Here is a 16,469-nt window from a genome sequence, read left to right as displayed (position 1 = left end):
TGGAAACAGAAATGGCGTCTCATGCATCCTGCCAACTTTGCCAATTTTGTTCTGAATAAATGTAGTTCCTGATCGCTGCACTTTCTGTTTCATAGAGGAAGGCTTTATTAATTATAAGAAAGAGGGAATTTAAGGAATTAAGTGATTCTAGTAAACACAGAGAGGGAGAGAAGTAGAGAGATGAACAAAGAAGGGTTAATACTGTCGCAGGACTCTTTACCTCAAAACCTGGGGTTCATGTCTCCGCACTTCAAAGAATGAAGAGGTGGACATAGAAAAGAATGAGCAGCAGACAAAAGTTTATTAGAGTAGAAGATCAGAAAGTAAGAATAGTATTGATGGGGTTTTGGAGTGGTGGGGGTTCAGAGCTGATGGCCAAGAAAGAATTCTTGAAGACATCTTTGGTGCACAAAAGGTGACTTTATTAAAGCATGGGGACAGGACTGGTGGGCAGAAAGAGCTGCATTAGGGTTGTGAAGAGTGACTGGTTTTATACTATGGAGTTGGGGGAGGTAAAGTCAAGAGGAAGTTTCTTAAAGGAATTTCCATATGCTAAAGACTCACAGATTACTGGAGGCCTAGCTATTGTCAAGCTAAGGTTGTTATTCCTGTCTAGCAAAGCATTAACATTAAGACAGTAGGGAGTTCCTGGACATCAGGCTATTGATAAGATTGTCTTTTTCTTGTAATTGTACTAAGATATTTGTAAACTGATGGAGACTCTATCAGTTTAATCACTTGTTTTCTGTCCTTTCCTTTGTTCTTGGGCAGCCAGGAGTGCCTGAGGAATAGCACACATCCCACCTTGAGTGGGGGGTGTGCCAGCTTGGGCCTGGCCCTCAGCTTGCCTTGTGCTCCCTCATCAGTTTGAAAGCCCTCTTTGCTGAGAGGGGGCATTCGAAGGTGAATGCCTGAGACAATAGGCAAGGGTCTTTGTTTTATAAAGTTCTGCTCCACCCGCTTTGTTCCTTCTCAAGTTGTAGCCTTACTGGCCGGATAACTCTAGGTGCTGGGTTGTCCGTTCCTGATTGGCTCCACTCCATTGTGTGAGGAGTCAGACTATGGTCACATTGTCCCTCATATGATGTAAGTTTTATGGTATACTTATTTTAGTTAGGTATTTTGATGGTCAAATTCCTGAGAGGAACCTGAGGGGAGTAGGTGGTGTTTTACATTCTTAAGAGGAGCCCTATGCCTGAGAGGATTTGCTGTGGTCAGAGCTCCCAGCATTGTTACAAAATATGTGTTTTTCCCACCCAGGGGCCTCAGATTCTAACTTTTCCCTCTCTGCCTATTTTAACCTATCTTTTCCCTATCATATTCCCCCTCTGAACACGTGACTCCTAACTGCCATTAGGAACTGGGACGACGACCAATCTTAACTGCTTCCTGCTGAAGGGGGGCGATGACAGGGGAAGGGCAGTCAGGGCAGGTTCAGAGGTCGATCCAGATGTCTAAAATAATGGAAGGGTGTTTGGAACCTCTGGGCTAGCAAAATTTCTTGGATGTCTTATTTTTCTGGCATATGCGACAGCATCTACAAATGACATATAAAAAGACTATCAGACCAACAAGCATCAATATTCCAAATGCAATGCCTCCCAGGGAAGAAGCCACACCATAGGAAAGAAAGATGCATTGTAGCCACCCAAAATATCTCTGGCATGTCTGGTCATATTGTTTTATGAATTTAACAATAGTTTTTCCTCCCTCTTCCATATTTGTTTCGATCTTGTGATATTGTTGATTAGAATAATTAAGCACCTGAATTAGTTCACGGCCCTCAATCCTCAATTCCTCCTTTGGCCATCCGGTTTCCATAGGAACAACTCCATGAGGCATATTTAATTCTATTTCAAGGAAAGATTGATCTTTGATATCCAGATTACTGTAAGTCTTGTTACTCTTTTGTAAATGTATTCGACCAACGGTTCCAGTGTTGCACCATACTCCAGTATGATTTAGTACATGATACATATGCTCACAAGTAAAGCTCTCTGTGTCAACTATTTCCCCTTGTTTACCTTCCCAGCAAAACTTCCCTCTACCCATGTACCAAATGCTATTGGTTATTGGGGTAGAGACGAGGGGCCAGACCTGAGTGAAATCAGGGTTCCATTTTTGTTGAGGGCACAGCCAGATTTTATTTCTCTCTTCACAGTTTGAAAGCGATATGGCAGCCCAAGCTGACTCATTTGGCATTACAGCCCATCGACTCCCCACTGGCAAAATCCTTGTCTGATTTAATATAGTCCCTATGCCTGCAAGCTGAACTATTGGATATGAATTAGCATGGTCCATCCGGGGCACATGTGCCTTTAAAAAGCAACGCCTCAAGTTACAGCTCCCATTAATAATCTTCCATAACTTGGGGCTTCCATACATGGGCCATAATTTTTGAGTTTCCACTTCAGCATTCATTAGAGTAGGCCATCGTCTCATAGCCACCTCAGATTCCATCTGCTTTAACATGGTGAGCAATCCTTTCTGGGTTAGAACACATGCCCTTTCCCAGGTTTGAGTTTGGAAATGTCTTTGTAGGGTTTCTCTGGTCTTACTTATCCACCCTACTATGGCCTCATTTTCTTTTAAAAGAACTTCCCATCCTTTACCTTCTTCTTGAAACAAAGTTCCTTCAACATGCCCTATTTTTGATAAGGAATCCTTTTCTAAATTGTGTTGTTCTTCATTGGCAGCAAATTCCGCCTGCCCCAATATACGTAATCCTGTTCCTAGCCGTCCTATAAGGTCTTTTTTCATTATCTTTTTGTTTTCTGGCCAGTATTGTTGTATCCACCATAGGTGTTGTTTCCGTTGTAAATCTAAGGAGTGGGAACAATTGGGATAGTAAGTATCAACCCAAAACCTCTGGGTGTCCCAAGTTAGACTTAACAAAATCCAGGAGACTCCCAGGTAGGCGGTGGTTTGGGTTTGCCACAAAGGTTCCCAAAGCCTTCCGGGTCTAACTGTGATGTTTTCCATGGGCACTTGGGTCCACCATTGGACCTTTAAGAATAATGTGTTATTAGCCTTCCAGCCGCATTGGCAGGGCAGGAGACTATTGGGACAAGCAGTACTATGGCATGTCACACATCCAGCCGCAATATCTCGGTCTTCATAACCTGGGACCTTTTTAATTTCTTTATCATCTATATCTATGGCAATACAATGTATCTTTTTATTTGAGTTATATAATTCCCTTCCAGTTTCATTATTGGGCAAAATTTCAGTCCAATATTTATGACTTTGGTTTAATTTTATAAATAAGTAACCTGAAAAAGGTTGGCCCTTAGGTAAATTAAGGGTATGGCTATTATCCCAATGCCAAATTGTAAAATTGCCATATTCCAAGTCATATTTTAAAACACGGTCTCCCTCTATAAAAGTTAGGTTAGCTGCCTCAACCAAAGGGGTCCCGTCGTTCAACCCTAATAGTGGTGGGGTCGGTGGAATACAAACAGGATGTGTTTCTGAACCCCATAGGCATATTATTATTATTTTCCAATATATTGCATTACTTATCTTCATTCTGTGGTGTCCTTTTTTTGAAGATCAATATAAGGCTTTCTCCTGCTTCACAAGTCTACTAGGGCTCTGTGTTGTCCTGTTCTGATGGAAGAAACCACAGCTTAACTCCAGAGTGAAGAATCCAGGATAGCAGTAGGAGTTGCCAAGATTACCATATGTGGCCCCTTCCACACTGGTTCTAGAGATGGGGACAAAGAAAGAAGGGTTTTCATGAATACTTGATTTCCTGGATTATATAGAGGAGACTGGTCATCCTGGAGTTGACATGCAGATAATTCCTGAAGAATCTGTTGGAATTTAGCCAAAGGAATTATCTAGTTCATCAAATCAAATACTTCTTTATCGGCCAGCAAGTCATTAACAAGAAAAGGTCTTCCATAAAGAACTTCAAAAAGGCTTAGGCTTTTTTTGTAGGGGTATTTCTAATCTGAAGCATAGCAATAGGAAATAGAATATGCAGTTCTTAATTGTTTCTTGGGCCAGTTTTCTAAGATGCTTTCATTGGTCTTTTCTACCTTCCCCAAGAACTGTGGCCTCCAGGCACAGTGCAGATGATAATCGATACCCAGAGCCCTAGATACCCCCTCAGTTACCAAGGATTTAACGAGGGACCATTATGGCTTTGAAGGGATCTAGGGAGTCCAAACAGGAATAATTTCATTTATTAGTGCCTGAACCACCTCGGAGGCTTTTTCAGTCGTGCAAGGAAAGGCTTTGACCCAATGTGTATGTGTGAAGGTATCTACCCATACCAAAAGATATTTATATCCTTGTGTTTTTGGCATATGTGTGAAATCTATTTGCCAATCCTCCCCGGGATCATTTCCAATTCTTAGAAACCCTATTGGAGCCTGCAGGAGAAAGGGGGTTATTTCTTTGGCAGATTTTGCAGGTTTAATAATATATTCAATAGTCTTATCTAAATTCCTTCCTGTAAAAACTTTTTGAGCCATTTGTAGGATTTCATCCCTACCTAGATGGAAGGTATAGTGTAGAGTTTCTAAAACCTTCCACTGGTTGGTGGCCGGTAAATGAAGTCTGCTGTCATCTGCCTGTAACCACCCTGTAGGCTGGGGAGTGTAACCCTGTTCTGATGCCTGTTGTTTTTCTTCCGTCGAGTAGTGGGGCTTTTCTTGAGTTGTAGAACCATCCCACACAAGGGAGGCAACAGTGGGGCTAACTTGAGATCTGGCTGCCAATTTTGCTGCGTCATCAGCCAGTGTGTTTCTCCCTGATAGCTCATCCATTCCTTTTTGGTGTCCTTTACAATGTATTACTGCTACCTCTAAGGGCTGGTGAACGGCATATAAAAGTCTGGTAATTTCCTGGTGATACTTGATAGGAGGCCCTGAAGCTGTTAAAAAATGTCTCTCCTTCCTTGACATGCCAATGGCATGTAAGACTAAGGAGGCATACTTAGAGTCAGTATAAATGTTAACTCTCTTATCTTTGCTCAACTCTAGGGCTGTAATAAGAGCAACTAATTTGGCCAGCTGAGCACTAGTTTCTGATGGCAGGGCATCACTTACGAGAGTTTTATGAAGAGTCACCACTACATACCCAGCTTTTCTGGAGCCTTGCTCAACAAAAGAACTCCCATCTGTGTATAGAGTCCATTCTGGGTTTTCTATAGGAGTTTCCCTTCAATTCTCTTGGGCAGCGTAAGTTTGGGGTATGATTTGTTGTATTAGCTCCATACCTTCCTCTGGCAGGAAGGCTGCTGGGTTCAGAGAGGAGCAGGTCTTTATATGCACAGCAGGCCCCTCCAGAAGGAGTGCCTGATACCATAGAAGGAAGCTATCTATGAGCTGATGGCTGCTGTCCCCCTATTATCCATCCCTGGATATTATGTGGGGCATATACGGTAAGGTCTTGCCCAAGGGTTAGTTTTGTAGTTTCAGGAATTAAGAGGACAACAGCCACGGCGGCTCTGAGACATACAGACCAGCCACAAGCTACCAGATCAAGTTCTTTGCTAAGACACCCCACTGGTTGCTGTACTGGGCCTCCTTTCTGGGTCAAAATGCCCAAGGTTACCCCCTTTCTCTCTGTAACATATAAATTATAAGAATTTCCAATGGGAAGGCTCAAGGTTGGGGGTGCCCAACAAAGCCAGCCTAAGTTTTCTAACTAAAAGCTTGTTTTGACTCACCTATACCAGCAAGTGAATATTTGCTGCCTGTGTGTTCTTGATTAGTTGGTAAGGAGTGAGCTATCTCTCCATATCCTGATATCCGTAAGCGGCAATAACCGGTAATACTTAAAACCCTCTCAGTTGTCTAAGAGTTTTCAGAAGGGAGTATGAGACAATAGACTGAATTCTGTCTTAACCTAGTCTTCTCACGCTTTCCAAAAGGATTAATCCTAGATATTTAGCAGAGGTCTCATACAGTTGGGGCTTTTGTTGGGAGACTTTATAGCCTCTTTCTGCTAGAAAATTTAAGAGGGCCTTGGTACCGGCCTGTATACTTGGTTCAGAAAGGGCACAAAGCAAGAGATCATTCACATATTGCAGCGAGGTGCAATAATCAGCTGAAAATTCCAAAAGATCACATGTTAAGGCCTGTCCAAATAGACGTGGACTATTTAGAAAGTCCTGAGGCAACATTGTCCAAGTTAATCGTGAAGCCGGATTGATAGGATCCTCAAAGGCAAACAAGAATTGAGAATCAGGATGTATTGGACTACAGAAGAAAGCATCTTTTAAATCTAAGACTATAAACCATTTCATAGCTGGTGGAATCTGGGCCAACAAGGTATAGGGGTTTGGAACCATGCAGACGGGGGCTGATGGGGACCACTGCTTCATTAATGATGGGTAGATCTTGCATTAGCCTCCATTCCCCATTAGGCTGTTCCCAATATTGGAGTATTACAGGGGCTGTTACATTTCTTTAAAAGTCTCTGTTTGTTTAGGGTTTCTATAATTTTTATTAGCCCCCTTTCAGCATCTGTTTGAGAGGATACTTCTTCTGGCATGGAAAAGAAGTGGGATCCTTAAGGTGTGTTTGGACAGGTATTGTGGTTAAGGCTTGGCCTGCTTCTCCTTGTATAGCCCATACTCATGAATCAATATCAACTTCCATCAGCTGTTTATCTCACCTGGATCCAGCAGCAGTATAGTCCCTAATTCAGTCATAATGTCCCTTCCTAGCAAGGGAGGGGCTCTCTGGCATTATCAAAAAAGAATGTGAAAAAATGAAGTCTCCCGAGAGTGGCTAAAATGAACAGCTCAGGAGACTACAGATGGTGGCGAGGATGTGGAGAAATGGGAACCCTCTTGCACTGTTGGTGGGAATGCAAACTGGTGCAGCTGCTCTGGAAAACAGTGTGGAGGTTCCTCAAAAAACTAAAAATAGAGCTACCCTATGACCCAGCAATAGCACTACTAGGAATTTGCCCGAGGGATACGGGAGTACTGATGCATAGGGGCACTTGTACCCCAATGTTTATAGCAGCACTTTCAACAATAGTCAAATTATGGAAAGAGCCTAAATGTCCATCAACTGACGAATGGATAAAGATATGGTTTATATACACAATGGAATACTACTTGGCAATGAGAAAGAATGAAATCATGCCATTTGTAGCAACGTGGATGGAACTGGAGAGTGTTATGCTAAGTGAAATAAGTCAGTCAGAGAAGGAGAGATATCATATGTTTTCGCTCCTATGTGGATCTTGAGAAACTTAACAGAAGACCATGGGGGGAGGGGAAGGGGGAAAAATAGTCACAAACAGAGAGGGAGGAAGGCAAACCACAGGAGACTCTTAAATACAGAGAACTGAGGGTGGATGGGGGGTGGGGGAGAGGGGAAAGTGGGAGATGGGCATTGAGGAGGGCACTTGTTGGGATGAGCACTGGGTGTTGATGTAAATCAATTTGACAACAAATTATATTAAAAAAAATCAAGTCTCCCCGTATGCACCCCAGTGGCTGGGAGAAAATTTAGTCATAAGGTTTCCAGAGACATCTCTAATCATTACACTGTGTTTGGATAGTTGGCCGGTTTTGGAAAGAAGGACAGAAAATGTGGCTCCAGTGTCAAGAAAGAAATCAACTGGTTTCCCTTCTTTTTCCAGAGTTATCCAAGGCTCTGGGTTTCTGATAGGTAGCTGGTTTGGGGGGAGCCACCCTAAAGAGGCCCTATTCCCTCAGTCCCTTTCAGGGACATTGGTTATCTGAGCCCTCACAGATTGAGGTCCCTGGGGGCATTCAGATCTCCAGTGATTGTCTCCATACAAGGGGCAGAGCTGACAGGGATTCAACTTCGGTTGTCCAGAGCCCTGAAGGGCCACATAAATGGCACTTGGTGCCAGGACCTTGGGAAGTCTGGTCTGACATAGTACCTAAGGCTGCAACTAAGGCCTCAGATTTTTTCTTAAGCCTCCTTCTTGTTCCATATTCTCCTCTTGATCTTGGTTGTAATACATCCAATTGGCAGTTCTTAAGAGCTCCTCCAGGGTCCCTTCTGGGCCAACAGCCAATTTTTGCAGCTTCCTTCAAATATCGGGGACTGATTGAGTGACAAATTTGTCCTTTAGAATCATCTCAGCCTCAGAGGTATTAGGGGAGATAGCCATCTATTTAATGAGAGCTTTTCTTAACCTTTCCAGGGAGGCCACCAGGTTTTAATCCTGTGTCAAATAGTGGCTAATTTAGGGTAATTTAAGGGTTTACCCTTTGTTCTTTTTAATCCTTCCCAAATGCAGGCTTAGAAATGGCAGTGACACCATTCCCCAATGGGATTATCATAGTCCCAATTAGGATCTTGGGATGAGACTGCCTGAACTCCAGTAGGGGACTGGAAGTTCCCTATATAGGACCTCCAGTCCCATGATAATTAATGAGTTGCTCATCCCCATATCTGTCAGCTGCTGCCAGAAACCCATGTTTCTCTCTTTCATTATGAGTCTGATTCCACAGAAGCATTATATCTTTCCAGGTTTATTCAGAAACATACATAATATTCTGAAAAGCCTCTATATACTTACCAGGATCATCAGAAAACTTATGTAGTATCCCCTTTTATCTGTCTTAAATTTTGTAATGAAAAAGGTACTTGTATCTTATCATAGTGGTGCCTCCCTGAGTCCCTCCTTCTGGCACTCCAGCTTCTTGTAGAGGAAACATGCCTGTTACATTACGGGGACGGCCTGGGTAAAGTGGGCAGCAGGGAGCAGAAGTGCATGTTTTTAAGTCTGGATATATAGATCGAGAACCTGAGGAGGAGGAGGTGGGGGTGGAAGGCTTCCCTTCCTCCATCTCTAGGTCTGCTTTGGGTACTGGCAAGGTGCCCTTGATTATTTCCCCTCCTGATTGCTGGACTTTGGAAAGGGTTGCCAGTAAGTCAGGATTAACCTTACATTGCTTGCACATATCTCTAATTTTTCTTAAGGCCCAAAAACACTGAACATAGGAAAATTCTCCCTATTTCCCCTCACGTTTGCACAACAAGTCCAGTTGTAAGATAGTATTATATTGATATTTCCCTCCAGCGGCCAGGTTTCCACCTCCAATTTGTATTGGGGCCAAGCCCCAGTGCAAAAGAAGATGAGTCGCTTTTTCTTCAGGATTTGTGGATCAAAATCATTCTAATTTTTCAGAATGCATCCCAAAGGAGTATTGACCTTGGTTGGAGAATTACCCATCTATAGGAAAAAGAGGAAAAGGCATCCCTTATGTCAGTTTCCTACAGCTGGCTAGGCGAAACCTCATCTCCTGACCCCAATTGGCCAAGAGAAACCTCATCTCCTGGCCCTGCATTTTGGCTGGCTATGCGACTGGCAGCCAAAAGCCCTGTCAGTCTCACAAGGTGCTGGGATTGGTCGCTCTTACTCAGATTTGACCCTACCTCTGAGAGCTGACCTTGTCTTCCCCACTTTCTCCTACCCCTCTGTTTCTGGCCTGTGGGACTTTGGGGGTATCGACTGAGACCAAGTAAGACCCCCCTGGTTGTAAAAGGTAGCACTAATTTTATTTTGGCCCAATGGTAATTTACGTTTTGATCATAATAAAACTGTTCCTCTTTATATTTCAAAAGGCTGGTGAAAACTATTTTTTGTAAGGATAAAATCAGCCATTGAGGGGAGCTAGAAGAGCCAAAGTTGGGGGCTAGTCTCCTGCCTTTTTCAGCAATGCCCACATAAATATGTTCCAGCCATGTGGGTATCCATTTTAAAGTATCTAGGTTGAGGGCATCTGGGTAGCTCAGTCGGTTAAGCACCTGACTCTTGATTTCAGCTCACGTCATGATCTCACAGTTTGTGACTTCAAGCCCCACATCGGGCTCCATGTTGACAGTGCAGAGCCTGCTTGGGATTCTCTCTCTCCCCCTTTCTCTCTCTGCCCCTCCCCCACACACTTTCTTTCTCTGACTAAATAAATAAAAAAGTTTAAAAAAAATATCTAGATTGGTACAAGTCACATACACTGGGCTAAGTGTAGCACAATGGCTCCCGTGTACCCAGTAAAAGCCCTTCAGATGCCATAGTCCTCTGTCCTTCATATGGCACAGACACCCGTTCCTCCACCTGGCAGAAACAACACAAATGTGGAGCATCTGGAGGTCAGCAGCGAGGACATCACTGTTGTTTTCCTAGGCTTTGGATCAAAGGAGGGGCAATTTCAACCAGGGCTTGAGCAAAACAACTCAAAAGGGAGTGCTCTCCTGCCCTTTTGGTTAAAATCACAGTTCTTCCCATTTTTCTTTTCCAAGACCATGAAGAACAAGAAGGGATACTGTAAATTCTCTTCTATATTTCCGTCAAACACACAGTGAATCCAGCATCCCGCAATTGATGCTAAAACACAAATTAGAGCCAGAAAGAGGAGAATTCCTCTGATTACCCAAATGGGTGGTCAGGGATCAGGTTCTACCGACAGCCTTCAGGCGTCCATCGGAGAGTAGACTTGGTCAGGACCCTTCAGTTGCTGTTTGGCCTCCCCTGAGTCTGTGCATCTAGGGGTCATTCTCAAAAGAAATAACCATACGTTCCCAACTATGCTGGGGGATCAGCTGGGAGGAGACCCAAGGAGCCTGTCACCTGAGATTTGAGAATGGCAGCCATACTATTTGCTTTTATCTGGCTGACAGGTGCCCATTGTTTGGTTTGAGAGTTGTATTTAGGATAGAAAGAAAAGAGGGGGTGCGGCTGTTCTCTACTTACAGTTAGAAGACGTTGATATCCCAGATGAGCCCCCAAAGTAATGTTGCAGGATTCTTTACCTCAATACCCAGGGTTCGTTGTCTCACTGCTTTGAAGAATGAAGAGGTGGGCACAAAATGAGCAGCAGGCAAAAGTTTAGTAGAGTATAAGCTTAGAAAGTAAGAACAGTATGAAAGCTCTCTTTGCAGAGAGGGGGCATTGAAGGTGAATGCCCGAGACAATAGGCAAGGGTCTTGGTTTTAGAAGGTTCTGGTCAGCCCCCCTTCCCTTCCTGCTCTTCCTTCTCAGGTCCTACTCTTACTGGCTTGATCACTCCAGGGGCTGGGTTGTCCATTCCTGATAGGCTGGACTCCATTGCGTGAGGATCCTGACTAAGGTCATACTGTGCCTTGTATAACATAAATTTTTATTGTTTACTTATTTTAGTTAGGTATTTTGATTGTCAAATTCCTGAGGGGAACCTAGAGGGAGTAGGTGGTGTCTGTTACATTCTTAAGAGGAACCTTACGTCTGAGGGGTGGTTTGCTGTGATCAGAGCTCCCAGCATTGTTCCAAAATATGTGTTTTTCCCCACCCAGGGACTCGGGTTCTAACCTTTCCCTCTCTGCCTATTTTAACCTTTCTTTCCTCTGTCATAATACATCAAATCGGGTACTCACAACATCCAGCCTCCTAGCTGGGGAAGCTCCGCGGTGAAGAACCTGGTTGGAGTTCCGACTGAGGGTCCTGGGTGAAGCATCCTCCCCTCAGGTGAGGCTTCCAACTAACTATACCCGCCAGGGCAATATATACACTACCCATGTGTGATCTATGGTTAGTCATTAAGTTTGCCCCAGTGCAGTCTTGAGCAAGCTGGTTGTTTCTCTGTTTCTCTTATTATATTGCACAATCTTAGGAGCCTGGGTGTCTGCATATTTCTCTTCTCTCCCTGATCCACTCCAGGGGCCAGCCTGGTCTGGCTCAAGGAGGTGAGGCAAATTATTCCCTCTTGGCATCAGGAACAGAAGGGCCAATTCTGATCCCGAGGCCAGATGTGAAGCACAAGCCAAGTAAGCACCACCCTGCCCCATGATTGTGTGCGTGCAGCTCTGGGCAGAAATGCATGACAAGTCACACAGACAAGTTCTACACAGAACACTATCCCAGAGGATTGTTAATACTAAATGAGGCACTGCCCAGAAGATGCTACGCATGTAGGAAGTGATTGAGAGAGGTGGTCCTCTCCTTTCACAGCATGCTCTGATGCTCATTGGATAGTCCCCTTTCATAGATCCTTCTTAATTATCCAAAATGATTTAATTCTGATATGCTCTGGAGGCCAAATTCCTTCTTCCCAGGACACTTTAGTCTTTTTCTTTAAGGCCTTCAACTAATTGGATAAGGCCCACCACATAATGGAAAATTATCTGCTTTACTCAAAGTTTACTGAATTAAATGTTAATCACATAAACCAAATACCTTCACAATAACAACTAGAATGGAATTTTACCATGGTACCATGGTCTAGCCAAGTTAACACATAAAATTAATCATCACAGTGAGCTAATATTTATCATGTAAGGACTTCTCTCCTTCGTAGAGTCCATGATAATCGTCTTTCTCCAACTCTCCTCAGTCATATACCTATTCTGTGTTGGCATTACCAGTGAGAGGCTTTGGCCTCTTAGCCAGGGAAAGGAGTGGGGGGTTAGGAGATAGGATTGGATACTCTTAGTTCCTAGTCCCCTGCCACAAAATCCTTGCCCCTTGTCAGGCATTCTAGTCTGGATAAGGGGCCTTGACTGGGCTTTGGAGGAGTGCAGAAGGGATGGGACTGGACTTAGCAGCCTTCCTGGTATGGATGGGAGTGATGTGATGTAGCTGAAGAAACTTGGCTGGGAATGAACTGGCCAGAAGAAACACCAGGGAAGGGAGGATGATGAGGCTTATTAATGCAAAGTACTTCTTGTGGGGGTCGGGGGTCTCAGAGTGGTAGATAGCCCATGAAAGGTGTTGGTGGCCCTGGGATACCAGACCAAAAAATTTTTAACAGTTTTAAGTTGACATGGAATCAACTACACACATTTAAAGATTATAATTCAATATATCAGATACATGTATGTACTCATGAAACCATCACACAATCAAGAAAGTAAACACATCCACCACTACCCAAAGTCTCTTCTTTGGTAATCTCTCTTACCCCTTGTCTCTACACTGACCCTCCCCATCCCCAGGCAACCACTGATCTCCTTCCTGTCCCTATAGATTTGTTTGCATTTCCCAGAACTTTATATTAATGGAAACATACAGTATGGACCTTTTTTTTTGTTTTGTTTTGTCTAGCTTCTGTCATTAGCATCATTATTTGGATTCATTCATGTTGTTCTATGTGTGTCAAGAATTCATTCTTCTTCTTCTTTTTAAAAAATTTTTAAATGTTTACTTATTTTTGTGAGAGAGAGAGAGTGCACAAGTGGAGGAAGGCAGAGAGAGAGGGAGACACAGAATCCCAAGCCGGATCCAGGCTCCGAGCTGTCAGCACAGAGCCTGACATGGGGCTCCAACTCACAAACCATGAGATCGTGACCTGAGCCAAAGTTGGATGCTTAACTGACTGAGCCACCCAGGCGCACCAAGAATTCATTCTTCTTTACAGCTGTATTGTATTGCATTGTATGGATATACCACAGTTTGTTTATCCATTTACTTGTTGATGGACAGTCGACTAGCCTGATACATTACCTCCACTTGCTAGTGGGGAAATGTGATAATAGGATTTAGTGCGGAGGTTGCAAATTGGTGACCCCTGTGCCAAATGCAGCTCCTACACTTGTTTGGTTTGGTCTGTCTGCTGTCTTTTAAATATTGAACTAGTTAATACAAAAGTTGGGAGATTTCACATGCAAATCCAGATTTTCAACTTGGAGAATTGTCAGGTCTAATAACTGGGCCCCCATTCCAGCAATATGACAGCAATCTCTGGAGCTATGACAGATTGCCTCCTTTACACTGGGCATGTATTCTTTGGGTTGCCACTAAATTCTTTAATTCTCTTGGCTCCATAATCTCACTGAACCTGGCAGTTCCTGGCTTGCAGTTAAGTGCAACAGTCAGAAAGTCTTGGGTTCAAATTGCTCTGTCACTTATTAGCTATTTGATCATGGCCAAGTTAACCTCTCTGAGCTCCAGTTTCCTCATCAGTAAATGAGATTAATAACAGAACCAGCCTCAGGGTCGTGAGACTAGAATACATGTGAATTATTTAGCATGCAATAAGTGCTCAGTAAATGATATTTAATATTCTTGTCATATTATGGTTGCAAAGTAGATGGCAGGGCAGTATAGTGGATATGACACCAGACTAGATTTCTGGTTCGAGCTCTGCTACCACCCAGCTGTGTAGCTGTGGGCTTTGGTTGCCCCATTTGTTATATAAAGCAGTGGGGCCTCAGTTAGCATGTGCCAAGTCACAAGTTTCGGAAAGTGACTGCTTTCCGAACTACTTTAAATTTCAAACTGCTTTAAATAATAAAAAATGAATTTATCGATGTATGCAACACAAACCGCTAGAGGTACGTGTAGCTTCAGGTGAAGTTTGATCCAGCAGTTCCAAAAAATCATTTGTTTCATCTCTCTGCCTTGATTTCTGTGGTATGATGTTCATCTGTAGATTGGTTTCTCTGTAGGTTACAAAATGATTGCCTGTATGTGCTAGGGCTATGTGCTTATTTATTCATGTCCAACAGGGAAGAGTGACTTTGTTTCATTCTTTTCAGCAATAACTCTAAAATTCATGCAGTTTGCATTGGCTGAGGTCTTAAGCTACCCCTGAACAAGTTGCTATGGCCAGGGGCATGGGAGAAAATGATTGGCTTAGTATAGGTCAAGTGTTCCATTTCTAGAACTGAGAGTGCAGTCAGCTCCGAGGGTTTCATGAGTCCTTGAAAGTCCACTCAGTGGGGCTGGCTGCCCTAAGGTTTTTCCCTGATCTTCAAGATCTGGATTTTTTTGGTCTCCAGGCAGTCACTGGACTAGAGTACAGAGCTTGTGGAGGTCTGGGACTTAGATTGGGCTTTATTTTGATGTGGAGGGACATGCTAATTTCAGCTCTTCTGAGAAACCATATGGGCATCTTTGCACATGTCCTTGGCATTATTCCCTATAGAGGAAGAGTAATTTGGCTTGAATTCATGGACTTGTTTTCATTGCTTTTTACTAATAGATTCATGGCAGCTGCTTTCCAACACCTTCTGGTGTTTGTATATCATTAGAGCTAGTTTTAGGAATAGGTGGGGAATGGTCTTCATGCTTTCTGAGAAATGGAGCTGAGCATACATTTTGGAGCATGGAATACTTTAAGCCCATTTTCAGCCATGTGGAGAGGTCCCTCTGTGTCTTGGGCGCCATTTCTTTGTCTGAAAAGCAGGTGCCTAGAATACCTGTCTCACAGAGTTGTTGTGAGATTCAAGTAAGATATCATCCATAGACAACCTGGCACCGAACAGTGGCCATCAGTCTCATCTACACTTCCTCCTAGGAGCCTCTCCAAGTGGCCTTGCTGGCCTCTGCTCAGAGGATTTGCTCAGAAATGTGATGTTAGAGAACCATAGGGTGGGTTGTGGTGAGATTCTACATTTCCAGACATGATTTCCTTATTGGAACAAGGGATATCCTCTTGATTGCCTGAGCAAGAAAAGATAGCAAGCTTAGGCCCAGATTTTCTGTAACTGCTTGGTGATCCTTCCCACCCCTGGTCCACCCAAGACCACATCAAACTCCACTCAGAGGAGACTTCCCTCCCCGCCCTGTCTGGAATAGCCTCCCTTGCCACCCCAGTCACTCTCTACCATGTCATACTTGTATTCTCTTCATGTCACTTTACTGAAAACATGATCTATTGTCTATTTACTCCTGCGAGATACAAGATTCATAAGAGCAGGTCACTTATCTGTCCTGTTCATCACTTTAGGTTAGCTTTATTCATCATTTTAGGTTAGAAGCCAACACTGACACATGGGTGAGGGGTTCAGTAGTTGATCTGGGAGGGGATCCAAGGAAGCAATGGTAGGGAAGTATAGGGAATGAGAGAGGGGACGGAAGGAGGTTCAGTAAGGAGTCCACTGTTGAGCACATTATTGCTGTGGGCTATTAGGGCTCAATGCTACTGGGGAAGTCTGGGAGACAGTATAGAAGTCACCCTGGAGTACTTCCTATGGAAAGGAGATGGGTCTGGGGTATTTATACACCAACTCTTGTCAGCCATTGGTTAAGGGCTGCTCCGGGGAGGTGTTAACTACCTGGTTCTTCTGGCCTGCCCTGCTCATAGGCAGAGTGCAGACGTCCTGGTCAGGGTCTATTTGTGACAGTCACAGTTATAAACAAAAGTCACAAGCATTTCCAGGTGGCACATTTGAATCCAACTGTGAGGTAATGGTGAGTGTCAAGGGTGTCTGGGTAAGACAGCCACAGTACCTGCTATAGGCACAATTGCTGGCAAATGGTGGCAATTTGTTAGACGATTCAGGAGGAGTAGGATCCCTCCAGAAGGACAAGTTGGAGCTGGGTGTTCCAAGCAGAGAACTTTGTTTCTCCAATAGCCCATTTTGTTTCTGAATATCTCCAGATGCTGATTTCCCTCTTGGAGTTTGGTGCTCAGGACTGAATTGTGTTTCTTGTGCTCTGGCCAGCACAGGGAGAAGAGTACCAGCCCTTGCACTCTTCTATTGCATGGGCTTTTGGCCCTAGGTATGCACTGGAATCACCTGGAGAGCTTTTAAAGCAGAGTGATG

General features: G+C 43.8%; 1 protein-coding gene across 1 annotated transcript; it reads right to left on the bottom strand.

Annotated features, from left to right (window-relative positions):
• Nucleotides 1–400: 400 nt before the first annotated feature.
• On the bottom strand, nt 401–11,476 carry LOC109267484 (uncharacterized). Its single transcript, XM_053907089.1, has 3 exons — nt 11,354–11,476; nt 10,699–10,783; nt 401–3,706 (listed from the first exon to the last, which is right to left on the bottom strand). Exon 3 carries the CDS (start codon nt 3,526–3,528, stop codon nt 1,489–1,491), a length of 2,040 nt encoding a protein of 679 aa, XP_053763064.1. The 5' UTR covers nt 3,529–3,706; nt 10,699–10,783; nt 11,354–11,476; the 3' UTR covers nt 401–1,488.
• Nucleotides 11,477–16,469: the final 4,993 nt, after the last annotated feature.

The sequence above is a fragment of the Panthera pardus genome, unplaced genomic scaffold (genome assembly GCF_024362965.1).
Source record: "Panthera pardus isolate Hobbes unplaced genomic scaffold, ASM2436296v1 HiC_scaffold_2, whole genome shotgun sequence".
Classification (NCBI taxonomy): domain Eukaryota; kingdom Metazoa; phylum Chordata; class Mammalia; order Carnivora; family Felidae; genus Panthera; species Panthera pardus.
Note: the sequence above shows the minus strand (reverse complement) of the source record. Positions and strands in the feature narration are given on the sequence as shown.

Bases quoted from the DNA above. Each gene is read 5' to 3' on its own strand.
- LOC109267484 (XM_053907089.1), bottom strand. From the start codon at position 3,528: ATGAAGATAAGTAATGCAATATATTGGAAAATAATAATAATATGCCTA.